Source organism: Hyperolius riggenbachi, chromosome 5 (genome assembly GCF_040937935.1).
Source record: "Hyperolius riggenbachi isolate aHypRig1 chromosome 5, aHypRig1.pri, whole genome shotgun sequence".
NCBI classification, from domain to species: domain Eukaryota; kingdom Metazoa; phylum Chordata; class Amphibia; order Anura; family Hyperoliidae; genus Hyperolius; species Hyperolius riggenbachi.
In genome coordinates, this window is record NC_090650.1 from 313,097,847 (window position 1) to 313,112,247 (window position 14,401).

The 14,401-nt window shown below is 41.9% G+C and overlaps 1 protein-coding gene across 5 annotated transcripts in view; it reads right to left on the minus strand.

Moving 5' to 3' along the window:
- Positions 1-3,112: 3,112 nt before the first annotated feature.
- Positions 3,113-14,401, minus strand: part of LOC137517700 (A-kinase anchor protein 7-like) — a 75,313-nt gene continuing 64,024 nt past the window's right edge. For all 5 annotated transcript variants that reach the window (XM_068234716.1, XM_068234713.1, XM_068234717.1 and 2 more), the window contains one exon: positions 3,113-4,119. In XM_068234716.1, coding sequence (XP_068090817.1) covers positions 3,727-4,119 — 393 coding nt within the window. In that variant the 3' untranslated portion in view covers positions 3,113-3,726. The remainder of the gene's footprint in view (positions 4,120-14,401) is intronic.

Sequence of the window (14,401 nt, forward strand, 5' to 3'; positions counted from 1 at the left end):
TCCTCAGCGAAACTCACAAGCTAATCCTACCACAGTCATAGTCTTGGATCTGCCTGTATAAAGGGGGGAATCTGCCTTTATATAATAAAGGGGGGATCTGCCTACGTGTGTGTGTGTGCGCGCGCGTGAAGAGGATGAATGGGGGGGCACCAAAATCAGGTTTCGCTCAGGGCGCTGTGAAACCTAAGGCCGGCCCTGTGCACAACATACAGTGCGCCTGTACTCACTATACTTCGTTTGGTGAAACAAAGCCTTGAGGGAACATTTTGCACAAACTATCTCCCTGTGGTCTTCTGCTGGGGAGGATTGATCTACTCTTCATAAGGATGTTTGTCCTGTATAATGACGAGTCACGGCAAGTTCATATCTAACTAGGATACTCACCTCTAAAGAAGCAGCCCCCTTTTTCCTTTTGAGCAATGAAACATGGGGCAGGCCTTCTGTATTGATCCGAATGGGCCTGGACTGCTGCTTTTTCTCTACACAAAAGTCTGGATGTTAACATTATGTATCCCTGTCATGAATGATCAATAAAAGTTATGTTTAAATTACTCTCTGTTGAAACCTCAACTTTTCATTTCACCCCTATGTATTTAAGTGTGAGAAGAGAGTATCGCTTGTTAGATCATTAGTTACTTACTTTCTTCGCTCTGGCATGCAAAGAAACGGTCAGGTGATACAGGAATTGCTTTATTATTTTGGAGGCATGGAGGGTTCTAAAGTGCACAGTATTCAGCAATGGGAAGCACACAGAGATAGATTAAGATGTAATGGGGGCACTAGGCAAAGTCCTTTTGGGAAGCTGACATGGAGAGAGGTAAAAAGAAGGTGGCAGGTGGACCTCTTGACATGCACTTGGCCCAAGCATCTGCCTAGGTTGCCTGGTGGATGGTCCTGTTCTGGCAGCACCAGTAATAAATCTGGGGCTTGCCCTGTGTCCCTGAACAATGTACTATTTGTGCCCATAGTGCCTGGTATTTACCAGTCTTACCAGTCCCACCAATGTTCTGCTTGTAGAGCACCAACTATAGTTCACAGAGGCTGGGATTTTCTCAACAGCTTTACACAAAATAACCATCCTTCAGGCTCTCTTACTCAAGCAGGGATGGTCAGTGAAAAATGATAGCAATAATTCTGGGTTAATGCAAATGTTATGCTAAATGTATGCAAATGTACGCAGCTTATAAGTAGATTAACCAAATAAAGCAGATGTTACATTTGAGGAGTGAGTTTCCAAGCAGCATATATTTTCCACCAATATGTTAATCAGTTCAGCACTGGAGAGGTTTGTCACACATTCTCTCACCATTTTCCCAAAGCCGTACTGTGCACTGATAAACCTCAGCATTAATAAGTAATGTGGCTTACTTCATGTTGTCTCTTTTGCATGACTGCCAGCGCTTTTATTATTTTATTTATTTATTTGGAACAGTTGTAACATTTTAAGAAATGCCGTTTTCTTCCACATATTTGTGCTTTAAAGCAAACCTGAAGCACATTTTTTTTACAATATAATGAATTGTATGTGTAGTATGGATAATGAAGAGAACATTAATAGCAAAGAAAAGAGTATAAATTTTCAGTTATATAGGCTTTTTTATAATTTTTTTATTTTTAACATTGCATCATACTGTCACAGTTTCAGTTTTAACCACTTGATGACCGCAGTGTTAAACCCACCTAAAGACCAGGCACTTTTTTTCACTACTGGGCTGTGCAGGCTTTTCAGCCTCCTGCACAGCCCAGGTAAGAAATATGGCAACCGGACTCACCTCCTATTTTTGTCCCCAAGGGGACATGCTGCCGGAGGGGTCCGATCGCCGCTGTCACTGTGTGTTTTCTTTTTTTCTTCAGCCTCAGAGGCTATCATGGCCGCTGTCCCTCTCCCTCTCCTTCCCTCCTCCCCTCTGCCTGTATAATTGAGCAAGACGGCATTCCGTCCTGCTCTCCGCCTCTCATAGGCATCAGCGTATGAGGACAGCGATCCCTGACCAATCAGAGGCTGGGGATCACTGATCTCATACAGCGCTGCGCCCCCCCGGCAGCAATGTACGCATGTAAACAAAGGGGAATTATTTCCCCTTTCGTTTACAAGCAGCCTGCTAGCCACGATCGGCGGGTAGCAGGCTAATCACGGAGTGTCAGGGAAAGATCGCGCATGCGCGTGGCCGTTCCCTGGGAAACTGCAGCCCCAGGACTTGATGCCAATTGGCGTTAGGCGGCCCTGGGGCTGCCGCCGCGGTCACGCCCATGGGCATGAGGCGGTCTTCAAGTAATTAAAACCACACTCTAGGCCATATGCAATTCACTTTTTCTCCTGAGTTTTCTCCTAGGAGATAATTTTTCATCTGCAATTTAAAATAACTTGTTAGCACTTCGCAATGGAAAAAGTACCAAAAGGTAGGTGAAAAAAATACTGCAAAAATTATTTTGAGTATTCGTTTGCTTGCTAGTTGTGAAAATATCACCTAGGAGAAAATTTGGGTGAAAAACTGAATTGCATCTGGCCCTCTGTCTTTTAAGCTATAATACAAAGCAGAAAGAATGACATCTTTCCAACAGTAAAACCTTATCTCAAGCTGTATCTCACTGTTTCTTAGCTGTTTAGGTGCTTCAGAAAACTTGACTATATTCAATAAGCTCTTCTGCTTATATAACAACTGACTTTTTTAACTCCTCCTGTACTGGAAAACAATGAGCTCTGGCTAACCCCCTCTGCATTGCTCAGGCCCTCCCCCAGCTCATCATTCACTGCCTAATTAGTGGCAAGACCCTTCGGAAACTTGGTTGATACTGCACTGCCGAGGAGCGACACGTCACCTGTGACCCAAAGACGTAGGATCAGATATTTGAACCCACGATCCCCTCCCCCCCAATCCGTTCTTGTTAAGATAGAGCCTATAATGACAAACTATTTTTTCCTTAGTAACTGTTTTAACTAATATAGTCTGCTATCTGCAAGGTATGCCCCAATTTAAAGGTCACTAAACCTTCATGGCAGATGAATGATTTAATATGTTTTCAAGGGGAGACACTTGTGCATGCACAATGGTTAACAAAAATAACTACAATTCAAAAACCAAAAAACGTAAATTTCTTTTTATTGGTGGAAAAAAAAATGTTTCGCTTTTCTCTTAAATTTCAATTTCTCTTAAATTGAGTTATTCTGACAAACAAAAGCTACAGCTTGTTCTACAGCTAAATAACAGTTTCCCAAATCACCACTTGTTAGGGAAATATAGGAAGGATCTAATTATTGAGAAGGAATCTTCTGAGTTCCCTCTTGTATAAGGCAGCAGATGCCGGTTATCCCATGTGTTCTTGTGCAGGAACATAATCCAGCCTGCAGTTTGAAGTGATTTAAGTTTCATTTGGCTGTTTCTTTTATGTAAAGTTCCCATTTGAGTTTAGATGAAGAAAACAGGGCATCTGGCTGTGTGATCCTACTGGGAGCTGCGTAAATTGCTCAGACGGTTATTGTACCTGACAATGAACATTCTCTTCTAACCTGCGTAATGTACCTCCTGATATTGTCTTGTTAGTTGGCCTTGTACCATTAAACATGAAATACACTTTTGGAATCAACTCCCAATTTCTTCTCAATTGTAGCATTTTCTTAAGCCATGTGGATGTTTCTTTGGCAGTAAATTTCTATCAGTTTTACTTTGCTGGTCTGTCTTCTACAGCTGTTAAAGCTATCGGTTGTGCTGGAAATAGATAATGTGTTTACTGCAAGCTGGATTTCTCTTCAGGCACAGTGTTTGTTGCTTCGGGCTGTCCATCTGACTGTTTGATGCCTTCCTCTTTAGTTATTACCAAGGCAGCAGTCATGCCTGAAGTTATTTTGTCGGCATCTTTTTCCAGGGAAGGAGTGCTAGTGCCTGCTGGAGCCTCCATGTCTTTTGCTGGTTCATTAGTCTCCTCTTCTGGCTCCGAGTCTGAGCTCTTCACCCCGTGTGGTTTTATTGCTTCTATAATTATCGAACTCTCGCAAAAATAATAGCCGGAAAATTTGTTCTTTTTGTGCATCGAGCAGAGATCAATTCTACTAAACGTTTCAGTTCCAAAAGAACAGTCTTCATATTCTTTATATAGATCACTGCTAATTCGTCTTAGTCCCTATAAAGAAAACAGAGAATGGTTTCATATGTGACCATATGCCATGTACAAATACCGAATGATTCACAAATGCATACGGTCAGATACTGGCTCTTATCAGGGGTATATTTTGGTTTTCGGCTTTTACAATTAAATAAATGTTAATGCACGGAGTGAAAAAAACAAATACTTAACTTCTTTTAGACTTCTAAACCTGTGTAATGTGCCTGGAACCTGGTACTCCCATGCAATATTGATCAGTCAATTTTACCACTTCCATGTGTGAGGTCCAAAATATTGTGAATATTTTGAACAGATTGTGCAGGTAAGCTCTCACACTACATGGAATTGGTAAAACTGGCCAATCAAGATTGGAGGGCGGGGTGTACGCACCTTTAGATGTCCACTTCCACTGCACAAGGTGTCCTCATATAGAGGTCTATGTAGGTCTCCAGCACTTGGAGAAATCGACTACAGTTTCTAAAAATCAGTTAATAGAAAAGTCTATAAGTTGTTAAAGGTAACCTGTAGAGGAAAAACAGTGCCCAATTTGGGTCCTTACCTCAACAGAGGTAAGCCTCTGGATGATCCAGAAACGTCCCCATCCTGCTCACAGTTCCTCCGCTGTCCCCTCTGCAAAACCACTTGGTGACCCTTGTCGACACGACAGCTCACGTATGGGCAGTAGCAGGGACCTGCTCTGTCTTCAGCAGAAAAAGTTTTTTCCGCTGAAGCCAGAGCAGGTCCTTGCTATGGTGCAGGCGCAGTGTGGCTGCACGTAGGGGGTCCATAAGGCTGAATGGCTTGGTGAAGGAAGACTGGGTAAGTCTCTGGTGGACTCACCCTCCCCCCCTTCCCAAATTATCCTTCAAGTTATATTGGTTAGTGCAATTAACATTTAAATGTTCTTTCCTTGCTTATTAGAGACAATTCACAGGAGATGGACAAGCGGTTTAAGTTGAAAGCACAGTCATGCAATTATGCAAAGTGGCTACTCATATTGTCACTTGTGAGCATCTACAGTACAAAGATAAAAAAAGCCCAATTTCAAGCTGCATTCAGTTTGTATTAAATCTGCATGCAAGCTCAGCTTATTAACATTTTATAGGCCAATCTGCTAAACAGTTAAGGTGGCTGGATTTACTGCCAGACCAAGGAATTGTCCATTTTACTTATGTATGGATACAAAAGAACTCCCATTGAAGATCATTATACTCCAGCCAACTTTAGGGGTGAAATATGCAAAAGTGTCACTTAACACCCTGCCTAGTAACAAGTTAGTTAAATAGGAACTTTACTGAATATAACTTAATAAAATTGCTTATTTTTCACAATATTAATTTATAGGTTAGTCAACTAGTGGGTGTGTGGGCACCAGGGTTAGCAGACTCAGTTTAGGCACTTAGAGGTGAGGTTAGGGCTAGGAATTAGGTTGGGGTGGTGTGGTTTAGGCACTTACCAGGGGGAGGGCATTAGGTTGGGGGGTCGGTTTAGCTACTTCTGAGGGGTAGGGTTAGCTATAAGGTGGGGGAGATCAGTTTAGGTACCTAATAGGGAGGGTTCAAGTGAAAATGGGTGCCAGGTTGTGCATTGTAAAATATCAGTAATCGTACTACTGCAATATGTACGCAGATTTTTTCAAATTGAAGAGATAAACATGGTTATACAGAAAAAGAAAAAAAATACTACTGCTGGAAATGTTCGTACTACTATTTTTATATGCCAATAAATCTATGAGTCTCTACAGTATAATTTATTCATACATTTTTATTTTTTATTTTATTTTTTAGCAAAACTCATTAAATTGTTTCTCCTATAAAGATGGCATAACAGCACAAAGAGTTAAAAGTCCAGCCATCAACACACAAGGCAAGACAATGAGGGATGGAATCATATAGTAACTGCAAAAGAATTTAGAAAAATACTGTCGAACAAAAGCTTATTGAACAGGAAAGGAAAATCAAAATCCCGTGGCGAGCTTCACGTCAAAACTACGTCTTTCAGACACTAAGCGTGAAGCTGCAAAGCTTTAAATAGCTAGCTTGAGAAAGTGTGAATATGAATAGATAAAAATACCATGTACAGTTTATTAAATAACTCCTCATGAATTCCCGTCTGTGCATTAAACAGACCTCTATAATCAGAGGATGTGTACTAGTTGTATTTAGGTATAAAAGTCTAGTGCTGCTCAAATATTCCTTTGTTCATTTCATGGACAGCGGGGCTGCTCATCAGGATTCCGCATATCTGGGTAACCCAGATATCCAAACTTTTTGACGCTATCAGATCCGGATTTGGATTCCGTTTTTTTTTTATCCGGCTAGTTATCTGCGGATATTTGGCCGCATAACCCAGGTATCCGCTGATATTGTGGATATCTGGATCTGAAATACTGTAACTAAGGAGATGACGTCTTGGAGCCAATCAGAGGGCTCCCAGCAGAAGCCCTAGCAACCAATCAGAGGGGAACTCTGGCCATCACCACCTGACCTCACTGAGCCAGAGGGCTCCAAGCCTAAACCCTGGCACCCAATCACAGAAAGGAACACTGGCCAGCCCCCCTGTATAATAAGGAGGGCTGCCATGATGAGACATATCATCTTAGCTTGCTGAATGCTCACGGAGAGACATGCTCCAGTGCTGGTGGCCTAGCAAGGGCTGTACACAGTTATAAACCTAAAGCTGTTAAGTTATTAACTCCTTCACTACTATCACTACACTATTGTTAAATCGTTAATTAGCTTGATTGATGTCATTGTATGACAGTAGTGTGTGCTCCAGTGCCGCTGGGCCTAGTAGCAAGGGCTGTACACAGTGATAAGCTGTTCAGTGATTAACCCCTTCACTACTATCACTACACTATTGTTAAATCGTTAATTAGCTTGATTGATGTCATTGTATGACAGTAGTGTGTGCTCCAGTGCTGCTGGCCTAGCAGTGATAAACCGAAAGCTGTTCAGTGATTAACCCCTTCACTATCACTACACTATTGTTAAATCATTAATTAGCTTGATGTCATTTGTGTGACAGTCAGAGCGTGTGCTGCAGGCAGCTGCTATGTGTCTGTGTATGTGCTGTGCATAGACCAGGCCAGCTGCTGCCTGCTGGCCAGCTATTAGCCTTAGGTATAGGTTAGGTTAGGGATTAGGGGATAGGGTTGTGTTATTGTGTAGTTAGTACTGTAGTACTGCAGTCGTTGCTAGTAGTTGTTACAGTAGTAGTACTACTGTGTTAGCTTTCTACAGAACTGCTGTGCTGTGAGCAGTGGCAGTGTGACAGTTAGTGTACACTAGTGTCTTCTCCTCTGCTGTCTGACTGTCAATCGGCACTTGGCACGTGTCACGTGTCTTGCCACGTGTCACGTGTCACTTGTCACGTGGCACTTGCCAAGTCGGATATCTGGGTATCCGGATCCGATTCGGTATCCGATTCTGCCGAAAAGCTTTATGGAGATGAAGATTTCATTTTTCAGTACGACCTGGCACCTGCTCACAGTGCCAAAACCACTGGTAAATGGTTTACTGACCATGGTATTACTGTGCTCAATTGGCCTGCCAACTCTCCTGACCTGAACCCCATAGAGAATCTGTGCGATATTGTGAAAAGAAAGTTGAGAGACGCAAGACCCAGCACTCTGGATGAGCTTAAGACCGCTATCGAAGAATCCTGGGCCTCCATGACACCTGAGCAGTGCCACAGGCTGATTGCCTCCATGCCACGCCGCATTGAAGCAGTCATTTCTGCAAAAGGATTTCCGACCAAGTATTGAGTGCATAACTGAACATAATTATTTGAAGGTTGACTTTTTTTGTTTTGAAAATACTTTTCTTTTATTGGTCGGATGAAATATGCTAATTTTTTGAGATAGGAAATTTGGGTTTTCATGAGCTGTATGCCAAAATCATCAATATTAAAACAATAAAAGGCTTGAACAACTTCAGTTGTGTGTATTTGAATCTAAATATATATGAAAGTCTAATGTTTATCAGTACATTACAGAAAATAACATTTATATCGCACTTTTCTCCTGGGGGACTCAAAGCGCCAGAGCTGCAGCCACTAGGACGCGCGCAATAGACTTGCCTAAGGTCTCCTACTGAATAGGTGCTGGCTTACTGAACAGGCAGAGCCGAGATTCGAACCCTGGGCTCCTGTGTCAGAGGCAGAGCCCTTAACCATTACACCATCCAGCCACATTATATATATATATATATATATATATATATATATATATATATATATAGATAGATAGATAGATAGATAGATAGATAGATAGATAGATATATATATATAGATAGATATATAATGGCGAGAGCTACATGTTTGTTTAGACAACAGTATGTAGGTAAAAAAAATTGTAAAACGTAATGACTATTAATCCGATTGATAAAATGTAAAGGACCACTACAGCAAAAAAAGGGAAGCAGTTAAAATTTAACAGAACCAACAGTTTTTGCAATAGTCCAGGTCCTCAGAGTTTTCTTTGTTTTCAAAAAAAATCCCTGAATGGCAGTTGCTCATTCTAACTGCCAAAATAGTAAGGTACCAGCCAGCCTCCCTACTTGCTTTAAAGAGAAACTCCAACCAAGAATTGAACTTTATCCCAATCAGTAGCTGATACCCCCTTTTACATGAGAAATTTATTGATTTTCACAAACAGACCATCAGGGGGCGCTGTATGACTGATTTTGTGCTGAAACCCCTCCCACAAGAAGCTCTGAGTACCGCGGTACTTTTGGCAGTTTGTTACAATGTAACAAGGCTCACAAACAGGAATTAGCTGTTTACAGCTGCCTCTAACAGCCAAAACAGCTAGCAGCAGCTACATAACCTGCCCACAGTAAAAATGTCACCATGTAATAAATGTCAGAATTTAAATCGGGGAGAGGAAGGATTTTACAATGGGCAAACACTGACTAAATCATTTATACATAATTATTGTAAAAATTAAGCACTTTTTTTATTACATTATTTTCACTGGAGTTCCTCTTTAAAGTGAACCTTAAGTCACCTGAAAAAAATGTTTTACTCACCTGGGGCTTCCCTAAGCCCCCTGCAGCCGATCGGTGCCCTCGCCGTGTCTCGGAGAGCCTCCCGTCCTCACCGGCGACCACTTCCGGTTTCGCCGTCAGGACCCGACAGCCAAGAGGCCGCAATAGTAGCATAGGGGGCGATATTATGGCTAGGAACGCGAAGAATCACTCGCGTTCCCACGCTTGTCGGCCGGTGCCGGCCAAACCGGAGGTGGTCGCCGGCAAGGACGGGAGGATCTCCCAGACACAGCGAGGGCTCAGATCGGCTGCAGGGGGCTGAGGGAAGCCCCAGGTGAGTAAAACTCATTTTTTTCAGGTGACTTAAGTGCCTCTTTAATGCTATCTTGGCGGTTGGATCGGGCAACTGCTGTTCAGATATTATAGGGATGTTCAATGAGATGAAAATAATTTCGAGTTGATGCAGCATTATGCAAATTTTGTATGTACATTTATGCAGCTTGAAAATGAACCTGCTGAGGTAAATTGCTGAGGTAAAATTTGATTGGTCCATTTTCAATCTGCATACATTTGCATAATTCAAGGGCAGCACGGTGGTGTAGTGGTTAGCTCTCTCGCCTTGCAGCGCTGGGTCCCTGGTTTGAATCCCAGCCAGGGCACTATCTGCAAAGAGTTTGTATGTTCTCTCCGTGTCTGCGTGGGCTTTCTCCGGGCACTCCGGTTTCCTCCAACATTCCAAAAACATACAGATAAGTTAATTGGCTCCCCCTAAAAAGAAAAAAAAAAAAATTGGCCCTAGACTACAACACTTACACTACATAATATAGACATATGGCAATGGTAGGGATTAGATTGTGAGCTCCTTTGAGGGACAGTTAGTGACAAGACAATATATATATATACACTGTACAGCGCTGCGTAATATGTCGGCGCTATATAAATACTAAATAATAATAATAAATAATAATAATAATTCTGCATCGGCTCGAAATTATTTGCATCTCATTGACCATTATCAGGGAATGCTTTTGAAAACCCTGAGAATCCCCATGAGGAGATGGACTAGTTTTATTGTAAATATTTATTTTATTAATTTTAGAATAAATTGACCTATTTTTTTCATTTATTTTGTATTCCCCCCACCCTCCCTCCCTCCCGCCAGCCAATCATTGTGATTGGCTGTCATTTGCTTCAGCCAATCACAGAGGGGCCAGCCATGTCACAGCCTTAGATTGCAGTGCTGTACAGGGTTATTAGACGGCTGTTTCACGGTCTAACAGTCTCCAAGCAACGATCGCCGCTGGGATACGGAAGGCGGAGCTTTCCAAGCGGGGATGCGAGTGCATCAGCACACGCAATCTCCTGCTAGCCCTATTGAAAGCCGTTCACGTGGAATGGTCCTGGGTCTGCCGCCACGTTCACCCCAATTGGCATGAAGCGGTTGGCAAGTACTCTATATTCTGGCGTATAAGACTACTTTTTAACCCTTGAAAAACTTCTGAAAAGTCGGGGGTCGTCTTATACGTCGGATGTCATTGGTGCCGGGTGATATGCCCTATCCTGTTACCGCCCCTCAGATCTCGCTGCTGAGAAATGTAGTGAAGCGGCGTAGATGCACATGTGCGAGATCTGAGAGGCAGAGAAGGAGGTAAATGGTATACAAGCATGGGCCAGAAGGGTGATCTATTCTTCCATACCACTCTGATAAACAGGGAGAGCTGACCAATCTGCTTAGGGAAGAGGGAGAGTTGACCAATCCAACCAGTCAATTGCCTATATACTGTTATATACTGGGTACCACATATAGTACAGCACCGGTATCTGTTCATACATAGCACCATTATATGATTTTTTTTTTATTTTATTTTGTGTGCATTGGAAGAGGGGTAGTCTTATACGGCGAGTATATCCCAAACTCTATATTTTAACTGGAAAATTTGGAGGTCGTCCCATACGCCCAGTCATCATATATGCCGGAATATATGGTAGTTAAAACAGATTTCATTTTAATGGCTCATATGGAAAATTTGGCATTTATAACTTAATTAAATTTGTCATTAATTAACTTGGTTATAGTTGATGTTGATTATAGGGTATTGTTGTTGAGTCCCCCCAAAAAATGTAAGGTTTAACCAGTTCAGTTTCTTGGATGGGACTCTCACATTCTTATTTTTCCTCCTTAAAGGGGCACTACAGCGACAAACTGTACAATGTAAAATATGTGCAAACATATACAAATAAGAAGTACATTTTTTACAGAGTAAAATGAGCCATAAATTACTTTTCTCCTATGTTGCTGTCACTTACATGAGGTAGTAGAAATCTGACAGAAGTGACAGGTTTTGGACTAGTCCATCTCTTTATAGGGGATTCTCAGGGATTTATTTTCAAAAGCACTTAGTGAACGGCAGTTGCTCTGTCCAACTGCCAAAAAACTGTGTAGCGAGCAGGGAAGATCATTGTTTAAATCCTTTTTAGGGAATATATTTATAAAGAATAAAAGCCTTGCTGAGAATCCCCTATGAAGAGATGGACTAGTCTAAAACTTCTGTCAGATTTCTACTACCTACTTTAAGTGACAGCAACATAGGAGAAGAGTAATTTATGGCTCATTTTACTCTGGAAAAAATGTACTTATTTATATATGTTTGCACATATTTTAAATTTTACAGTATTTCGCTGTAGTCCCCCTTTAAGGCTTTCGCACAGTCTCTAGTAACAGCACTATGAACAGGCCTGGCCTCTTCAGGTTCCGGGTTGCTATATTTCTATCTCAGCAAGCCTCCGCTGAACACTAGCTACTAAGTGAACACACACTGTAACTTGTAGTTGGCTCTAGGGCCCATACTCATCTGACTGCCGGATTTCCCTTCTGTCCGGACTAGCTCCGATTTGCTCGGTGTATGCTGCCTCTGGCCTCCGGTCACTGTCTGGCTTGGTTGCCGCTGTCTATCTCCTCTGCTGTGGTTGCTGCGTGGCCGCTGGGTACCCTCTTAGCCTCTGGGGTGACTGCTGTGGCCGTTCTCTTTGCGGCCTCCTCCCCGCTACCTCCTGACTTTTAAGTTCCTCTCTCTACTCCAGCCGACTGGCGAGCTCTGGCTGGTTCTGACCAGTTCCCTCCGGCTACACCCTTCTAGCTGCGCCCCTCTGCTCCTGCGCTGTAGCTTCCGACAGGCCGCTGCTCTGTGTGCTTTGGTTGCCTAGCAACAGTTTGTGACCATTACAGCGCCTCCTTTCCTCTCCCATGCGCCGTTTTGGTTCCACAGGCGAGCATCTAAGGCGAAACTTAGCCTTGGATGCTAAAGTTACCTCACACATAGAAATACATTAGCAAAACTTTTGGGAACCTCTTTTAGAGGGTTACAGTATGTCTGTACTGGTTCTTGCTTATGCATTTTGAAGCTCCTGGCAGTGTCTATGCAAGTACATCTCCAGGCCAGTAGATGTCCTCACATAGACAGACTACATCTATAAGCATGCATTAGGATGGCTGGAGGCATGCAACACTCCTGGGATCCTCAATCTGCAGCAGCTACAGTCTCTCCCTGGGCAAGATGGCGAATCCCATTCAGATGGAGGGGCAGGGGGGGAGGGGTGCATAGGAGCAGGCCCCATAGGTAAGTAATTCCAATCACACCAACCCTTGCCACACCAATGGCACAGTCTACATGAACCTCCCTTATGGGAAGGTTCATTTTATATATTTGCATATTTGGGTGATGAGTTGCGATTAAGAGCAAGAAAACCTAAAGAAATTGATTTTAGTCATAACCATTGCAGAAGCAAAACAAAATAGAGCTGAAAGTGTTGGTTCATCTCTCCACTCCATTAGCCTGCACAAAGTTGTTATGAATCATTTAAATACGGTTTCTAATTAGACTTTTGTAAAAAGATGTATTGTATTTACATATCAGCACATGATCTGATATATTCAATAAAAAAGCCTTTAAGCTTTGTTGGGGGATCTATGCCTACTAATGCATTGCTGAGTGCACAGATTTTACATCATCTGCAAAGACCTGCACACAATATACATGGATCTCCAGCTTCTGAATCTATTTAGAGCATTGTATATGGAAACATAGGCCACAATTCACTAAGCTTAGCCCATGTCTTTAATAATGATTCCAAGCTGTTTTTTACGGTCATCACTGTGGTGATAAATAATTTAGTATCCACCAAGCAATTTACCTCATGCAATCCTTACAATTAGGATTCGGTCTTTAAGTTAAGGAGTGATTCCTAAAGTTAATGATTGAATCCTTAATGACTTAATCCTAAACTTAAAGATAGATAGCATGTTAATTCACAGAGAGGAATACAAGTGATAACAACTGTAAAGTGTGTAAGGAATGATCACCTGGCCTGAGCGGTCATTAACCACTTCAGCCTACAAGTGTTGTTTCACCTTATGCATCCAAGCAACTTTCACCTCCCATTCATTCACCAATAACTTTATCACACTGAAATGATCTAGATCTTGTTTTTTCCGCCACCATTTAGGATTTCTTTGGGTGGTCCATTTTGCTAAGAATTGTATTCTAAATTCATTTAAACAGGAAGATTAAAAAGAAATGGAAAAATAGTTATTTCTACCGTAATTAAAACCCATTTATTTTATTTGCCCATTTGTCCCAATTCATACACTGTTTAAATTGTGTCCCTATCACAATGTATGGCACCGATATTTTATTTGGAAAATATGCATTTTTCAGTTTTGCATCCGCCACTTATTACAAGCCCGTAATAAAAAAAAAAAAAAAAACAGTAATATACCTTACTACATACATATTAGAAAAGTTTAGTCCCTAAGGTCGTTATTTATGTATTTTTTATTGTATTTTTTTTACAAATTTTTTTACTGTAGCTATTAGGGAGTGTGGGAGGTAAGAGACTATTTTTAACAGTAAAATAAAAATTATTATCTGGAAATTTTTATTTCCACATGTAATTTTACTATTTGGCCACAATATGCCCTCCGAGCTTACTTCTGCATGCGTAGTATTACTACGCAAGTGGAAGTAAAGTGTGGATGGAGCAGAAGGGAATTTATGAAAGACAGAGCCGTCTCGCTGACGGTGTCGGTCTTTCATATGGGGACTTAAATCAATGAATAGGAACTGTGCCCCATTCATTGATCTCCAGGCTAACGGAAGGCCGCAGGAGCACGCGTTTGCATGCCCAGCTCATTGGCAGCAGGGCAGGCTATCTAAACAGCAGGAGGGGTGGAGTTACATTCTGACTGTGCATGCTCCTCCTCTCCCTATCTCCTGCATGTAAGAACAACTACAGAGGTGTACTACTTAAGGACT